We start from the raw sequence: 7694 nt of genomic DNA, 5'->3' as shown, positions 1-7694 counted from the left end.
AAATCGACCTCCGCGGCTTCCCGTCGACGGCTCTTACTCCCACCTTCGCTGGTGGAGTAAGAGCGTCGATTCGGGGATCAATTGTCGCGTCTCGACGGGACGCGATAAATCGATCCCCGAGAGGTCGATTTCTACCCGCCGATTCAGGCGGGTAGTGTAGACCTAGCCTTAGGCAGTAGCGTGTCGTCTATGTATGCAACGCCTGCATTGCATGCTCCAGGATTCAGTTCCACAAGAACACGAAAGCCCTGAATATGACTGGCCATGGGACGCTTCTGTCAGACCCCAAACATGTATGGAGTTATCACTTTGTAAAACAAAATGGTGTCCTCCACGCAACATGACCTCGCATGCCGTTGTAGAATTGCATGCCTTGCTAAAAGTGTCATGGCACACCACTCAATTTAGGTGTCCCAAGGACTGAAAAATTAGGCCCAAGTGCCTCAGGGTTTCTGTGGTGTAGATAATTAATATGTTTAGGGTTTCTCGTTTTAGGTTTTACCTGATAAACACAGATAAAACACCCCATACAAAAACCACCAAAAGTGGTTACTCAATTCGTGTTGGCTTCATCCCTTTCCCAATGCAGATTGTTCAGATAGGTGATGTCCCTGCTTTGTGGTTTGTATCCAAGGGCTTGTCTACACAGGGCAGTGATGTGGACTACAGGCTGTGATTTCTAAAGTGTACTAAGGTGTTGTGCGTTAATTGGTCCTTGTAGACTCTGCTGGTGCTCACTAAAGGTTCCCTAGTGCGGTTTAGAGGAGTGCTGTTTGAAACCATGCTACTTGTACGTACAGAGAGCCCTGAAAACCCTGATTTTTTTGGACATTTACATAGAAATAAAAATAAACCCTGAAATATACTGCACACTTTTCTCTGGCAAAGTGCCATCCAGTGGACCCTGCAGGTATGAGACATGGACACAGACAGACAGCTTTGGTACTCTCTGAGAAAGGGCTTGTCTGCACATAAGTGGCATCTCTCTACAACCAATCTAATTACATGGTGCAAACCGTGGGGGCACACGTATTTCAAACTGAAAGTGACTGTGTCTATTTAAAATCTCTGAATTTACATACGCCAGCTAAGCCTGTCAACTAGGTGTGCCTCGGTTTTAGAATGCCAAGTTTCAGCTCTCTGTCTAAATTGGTATTGATTATAAAATAACACCTCTGGTAAAACCGGTGTAACTTTGTGGCACCCAGGCTTGAGCAACATGTGTGTAAGCAGGGGTTTACATAATCTGCGCAAACAGAGGCTGTTCCTGCCTAGACTGGGTGTTCGCATGGCTGGTGAGTGGGTGGCTGGATCAGTGTGGAGGAGGCTGGAGGCCAAGGGGGAGGAAGTGTGCGGCCAGGCTGGTACCTCATACCAGCACTCACTCTTCTGCTGGCTCCGTTAGTTCCTTCAGAATTTTCTTTAAAGCAGCCTTCCCGGCCCTGTTGGTTCTGAAAGAGACCCCCGAGTGGGAGCCCGTGCAATGCTGTCTGCCTGTGTTTGCAGACAGGCCTCTCCAGCTGCTACTCTGCGGCAGAACATGGAGAGTTAAGCAGTAAATCCCCACGCGGCCTCAGGGGTAGGAGGGAGGCATGCAGCGCATACGTGGGCCGACGTGTTGTGGTGGTGACTTAGCTGTACAATTACTGTGGTGAGGAGCATGTTATAAATCAGGGGCAGGCAACCTATGGCATGTGTGCCGAAGGCGGCACGCGAGCTGATTTTCAGTGGCACTCACGCTGCCCGGGTCCTGGCCACCGTCCGGGGGGGGCTCTGCATTTTAATTTAATTTTAAATGAAGCTTCTTAAACATTTTAAAAACCTTATTTACTTTACATACAACAGTAGTTTAGTTATATATTATAGACTTATAGAAAGAGACCTAAAAACGTTAAAATGTATTACTGGCACGCAAAACCTTAAATCAGAGCGAATAAATGAAGACTCAGCACACCACTTCTGAAAGGTTGCCGACCCCTGTTATAAATGCTTAAAATTGAGGCATGTAGTGTTCTCATGAATGTCAATGGGGGTTAACACTGAAGCCTAATGATTACCAGCACATGTCTACATTTAGCGTTTTCACTAAGCATTTTTAACACCCAGCTACTCTGGGCTTTTGGGGGATGGATCTTTGGGAGAGCGCCCCTCACTATGACCCCTGCTGATGAAACCGAAACCAGAAGTCAATTGTCATCTCATTGTGCATGTTGGGTAATTTGTTGAGTTTGATCCATCTGGGTGCCACCTGCCTCTTCCTCAGCTCTCCTTGGTCCCTGTCTTCCAGATGATCTGATTCAGCTGACAGCCATGTGCTGGATGAGGGAGTTCATCCAACTGGCTGGCCGGGTGATGCTGCCCTACTCCTCAGGGATCCTGACCGCCGTTCTGCCGTGCCTATCCTACGATGACCGGAAGAAGAGTATCCTTGTTACCCAGATCAGGGGAAGCAGGCACTGCCGCCGAGCCCCAGTGTCTCTGCTTCCTCTCGGTCATACAGTTGTCACCAAGCATACGCAGCTCTGTACGGGTATTCTGGGGGCATTGGCAAAGCTCCTCAGGGAGCTAATCCCGGCTCTCCTGGCCAGAGAGGGTTTGGTGGAAGGGGGGAAAGAAACAAAGATTGTTACAATCTTACCCCTCCTTAGGCCCCTAGGTGGTTTTAAATGACATGACCAGGCCTGTGGAGGAGGGGAATCCAAATAGGTAAGATCTCTGTTGGGGAGGAGGGAAATCACATGCTGCATGTGTAATGGGGCCACTGCTGGTCCTTGGTGTCAGTCAGTCAGTGGTTAGCCTGGGAAAATCACCTTCTCTGGGGCATGAGGGTGTGAACTCAGGAATGGCCCCTTCCTATAGTGACGCTTGAGTCCCCTTGAAGCACTGCCTCCCAGCGGGATGAGCTGCCCCATCTCTGGAGTGTGAGCATCTGATCACCTAACAGGACATATCTGGTCACCTGAGCAGACACTTCCAGCTGTGCACTCTGATGTGATGTGGGAGCGGAGGATAGCTACTGAGTTTGGGGTTGCTGAGGAGGGACACAAGGAATTAGCCAACTTTCCTGCCACAAATATATAGTTCCCTCCACCCTTCCCCAAAAAGGGGTGGGGGCAGTAATGTGAGGGGGCAGCTGTCGGAATGTATAGCTTACAGGGATGCTGTAATGACTGGACGGGGTGGGAACTATGTGGGGTAGGGGAGGGGGAATGGTTCTGAGATATTCTTCTGGGTCCCTGCTGCGTGGCTTGTCTAAGGTGCTGTGTAAATCATCTTGGATTAGAGTGTTCCTTACATCCTCTCTGCTCAGGCATCAAAGAGGTAGCTAATGTGTGTAACCAGAGCCTGATGAAGCTGGTCATCCCAGAAGATGACGAAACGGATGAGGGCAAGCAGTCCCTGAGCCTCCAGACGGAGCCCAAGGAGGAGTCCCTCTCCCAGCAGGAGGTAACCTCCAGCGGTGAGTCCCTTTTCATCTTGGCTTTGTCAGAACGGCACCCAAATAGTTAGCATTCTGGTGCTTCCCCTGCATGTCCCAGGGCTGCCTGTTCAGACATATTCCGGTCAAGGTCTTGGAGAGCGGATGGGCAGAGCACTTGCGAGGTGCGACATGGGACCCATTTATTAGATGTGTGAGTTGTGTGATGGGCAGATCGGTCCATCATAGAATCCTAGAATATCAGGGTTGGAAGGGACCTCAGGAGGTATCTAGTCCAACCCCTGCTCAAAGCAGGACCAATTCCCAACTAAATCATCCCAGCCAGGGCTTTGTCAAGCCTGACCTTAAAAACCTCTAAGGAAGGAGATTCCACCACCTCCCTAGGCAACCCATTCCAGTGCTTCACCACCCTCCTAGTGAAATAGTATTTCCTAATATCCAACCTAAACCTCCCCCACTGCAACTTGAGACCATTGCTCCTTGTTCTGTCATCTGGTACCACTGAGAACAGTCTAGATCCATCCTCTTTGGAACCCCCCTTTCAGGTAATTGAAAGCAGCTATCAAATCCCCCCTCATTCTTCTCTTCTGCAGACCAAACAATCCCAGTTCCCTCAGCCTCTTCTCATAAGTCATGTGCTCCAGCCCCCTAATCATTATTGATGCCCTCTGCTGGACTCTTTCCAATTTTCCATATCCTTCTTGTAGTGTGGGGCCCAAAACTGGACACAGTACTCCAGATGAGGCCCCACCAATGCCAAATAGAGGGGAATGATCACGTCCCTCGATCTGCTGGCAGTGCTCCTACTTATACAGCCCAAAATGCCGTTGGCCTTCTTGGCAACAAGGGCACATTGCTGACTCATATCCAGCTTCTCGTCCACTGTAACCCTTAGGTCCTTTTCTGCAGAACTGCTGCCTAGCCACTCGGTCCCTAGTCTGTAGCAGTGCATAGGATTCTTCCGTCCTAAGTGCAGGACTCTGCACTTGTCCTTGTTGAACCTCATCCGATTTCTTTTGGCCCAATCCTCTAATTTGTCTAGATCCCTCTGTATCCTATCCCTACCCTCTAGCGTATCTACCATTCCTCCCAGTTTAGTGTCATCTGCAAACTTGCTGAGGGTGTAGTCCACGTCATCATCCAGTTCATTAATGAAAACTGGCCCCAGGACCGACCCTTGGGGCACTCCGCTTGATACCGGCTACCAACTAGACATGGAGCCATTGATCACTACCTGTTGAGCCCAACGATCTAGCCAGCTTTCTATCAATACTTCTTTAACTTGCTGGCAAGAATACTGTGGGAGATGGTATCAAAAGCTTTGCTAAAGTCAAGGAATGATCAGAATCAACTAAGCCAACACTTTCCCCACTGGCTTCCATTTTTTTGCTGCAGTCCAGTGGGCTAAATGCGGTATAATCCCATTTCACAGCTGTGTCCTCAGTCCAGAGAGACATTCTGATCTTGCTTCTGTTTGTACAGTATGCAGCGCAGAGGATCTGCTCATCCTGTTTGGAGCCTGAGGCTGCGTCTACACCGCAGGGACTATACCGGCACAGCTACAGCACCATAGCTATGTCGGCATAATCACATAGTGTAGACACAGCCTATGCCGGCAGAAGGGGTTTTCCATCTGGTGTAGGAACACTGCCTCAACACTGGGGGTTAGGTCGGCATAGCTACAGCACTCAGCGGTGTGGATTTTTCACACTCAGAGATGCTGCTATGTCAAACTCAATTGTAAGTGTAGACCAGGCCTGAGTACTTCCATAAAATTAAATCATAGACAGCACTGAGTGTTGTAACTTGGCATTACCGTGAGCAATCTAGCCTCAACATAGCCCGTGCTCAGTCTAAAGTCAAATGCTGCAATGCAGTGGTTGTCCGTGGAAGCTGTTGTTTGAGCATTGACATCGTGGCAGTGAAATGATTTTTCCTTCTTCCTGGTTGTGGGTTACGTCAGTACATAATTAACATGGAGTCTAGGGACACGGCTCTTGCCTTCTGCATAGGTCCCTGTAAGCTTCGTTATTTGGGATTGATGAGAATTGTAATTACCTCACTCAATTGCCAGTACAACCCAAGTAGTGCGCGCGTGTCCCTAAACTTTGAAACTTGCCAGCTACTGAAGTATTTAGAGGTTTTTAAGGTCAGGCTTAACAAAGCCCTGGCTGGGATGACTTAGTTGGGAATTGGTCCAACCTTTGAGCAGGGGGTTGGACTAGATGACCTCCTGAGGTCCCTTCCAACCCTGATATTCTATGAAAATGTAAAACCCAAGGCCACTGTAGTTGACAGACTTCTTTCTCCAGTTTCCTTTATGCACTTGCCAGCACCATTGTATTTGTGGTTGACAATGCGCAGGAGCCCCTGTCCATAGGCCAGGACTGCATTGTGCTAGGCGCTGTACAAAAGAGAACAAAAAGACAGTCTCTGCCCCAGAGAGCTTGTAGGCTAGTCAGTTTCATGGCTCCCCTGTACAGTTTGTGTGAGTTTCTCTTGCACAGCAGCTGTGGAAAATAAAGCATCTTTGAAGATAAGAAGAAAAAACCAAAAGCCAATCCCTTAGAACCCCAACACTCTGTGACTAGATCTGCCCAGCGTGCAGTCTGGGACTGCAATGGGCCCACTGTGCACCCCTGACACTGTCGTCGTCGTCGTCCCCCGTCCCCCCCCCGCTCCTGTTTGCCGGGAGCCAATCAAAAAAAAGAAGCTACAAGCCAAAAAAGCAACTCACAAGCCAATTAAGCCAAAAACAAGCCCAATTTCTGCATTTTTTTCTTCCCTCACGGGTTTGGCATGTCTGGTAACAACTAGGATAAGTGAGGAAAAGTTAGAGAATAACCCTCCCTCCCCTTTTTCATTTTGTTGTCTTTACACACTTGACAGCAGTATGCATAGTCTGTCACTGTTTCTGCTGCATAGTCCATTTCTCCTGTTTGTGTTGGCATTTTAAAAACAGAGGAAAGAAACATTCAAAATACAAATATGACTGTAAAACCATAACCTGCCCGGAGGAATCACAGCACAGGCAAAATACATGAAAACTACTTCTAAATAATTGTATATACCAATTACAATCAACTTGATGGTACCTATTAGTCATTTTTAAAGACCATACATTTACCAAATTTCAGGATCTTTCAAACCTTTGTGCTACCCATATTGCTAGGCTGGTCAAAAACCTGTACACTGCTACAGGCAGACTTGGAGCGGCTAGCGACTTTCTATATGTGCGGTCAGCACCAAGTTCTGAGTAAAAAGTGGTTTGACTTTGTGCAAAATGTCAAAATCTGGCAAAAACCCAGCTTCCCTTCAGTCACTCCTCATATCCCAAAGTGGCGTTGCATGCTTTTCAGCCACGTCGCATCCCAGCACACTGTGCCCGCCAATCTCCACTGGCATGCGAAGAGGGGCACACTCTGACCCTGCCTGGCATCGCCGGTGGGGCAACCCAAGAGAGGCAACGGTCCTTAGTACACTGCGTTGTGTCAGAGTGACCACAGGCAATGGCATCACACCTGGCGTTGTGTAGCGAATTTCCCAGATCTATCTTAATCCTAGGACTCAATGAGTCTTTGGGGCAGCATGTAAAAGGACATGTAAGTGTTCACAATGCTAATAAGAGCAACAGTACTTCACAAGTCGTCTGTCAAGTCGCTACATGGTAGGTCCTTAGGATCTTTTAATTTGGCTTGATCTTCACCCAATACGTTATTTATATGGGCTATCCTGCTCAGAGCCAACAGTTGACACAGAAGCATGTTTAGCAGTAAACTCCTCCTCACCTAGAGGTCTGGCGCAGTGACCATCTTTTTCTTGTGTTTGTGCAATGCATAGCGCAGTGGGGTCCATGACACGGGCTCCTCACCACCACCACCAGTTTGAATACTACTTGCTTTTAAGGTAGCATCTACATTAAGAAAATGACCTAATATATTGCTGACAATGGCAATCAGCAACAGGTCCCCTATGATGTGCCTGTTGCCAAAACAGTTAATGCTCTTGAGTACAATCAAGACCATCATCCACTGACTCTGTCACATTTTCTGCAGAGGTGTTGAAAATAGGTTCACCTAGTTCTCGTTACCTCTTTACCATTGGGTCAGGACAAACTGATGCAGATGACTGCTGTCAGAAACAAACTAATTTTCTAGTGCATACAGGGCTTTCAGGCAGCACACCCACAGCTGGCAACACCATTACACGCTTTATGGTGCAAGGGTTAAGAAGCCTAAGGCCAGAATTAAATGTT

General features: G+C 48.1%; 1 protein-coding gene across 1 annotated transcript in view; it reads left to right on the top strand.

The window, feature by feature from the left end:
* LOC112124992 (protein VAC14 homolog) overlaps nt 1-7694 on the top strand; it is a 174183-nt gene that overhangs the window by 10660 nt on the left and 155829 nt on the right. The window contains exons 8-9 of the mRNA XM_026653821.1: nt 2288-2422; nt 3311-3460. Of these exons, the coding sequence (XP_026509606.1) occupies nt 2288-2422; nt 3311-3460 (285 nt within the window). The remainder of the gene's footprint in view (nt 1-2287; nt 2423-3310; nt 3461-7694) is intronic.

The sequence above is a fragment of the Terrapene carolina genome, unplaced genomic scaffold, assembly GCF_002925995.2.
Source record: "Terrapene carolina triunguis isolate 2854851 unplaced genomic scaffold, T_m_triunguis-2.0 Scaffold165, whole genome shotgun sequence".
Classification (NCBI taxonomy): Eukaryota; Metazoa; Chordata; order Testudines; family Emydidae; genus Terrapene; species Terrapene triunguis.
This window is presented reverse-complemented; position numbering and strand designations above follow the sequence as displayed.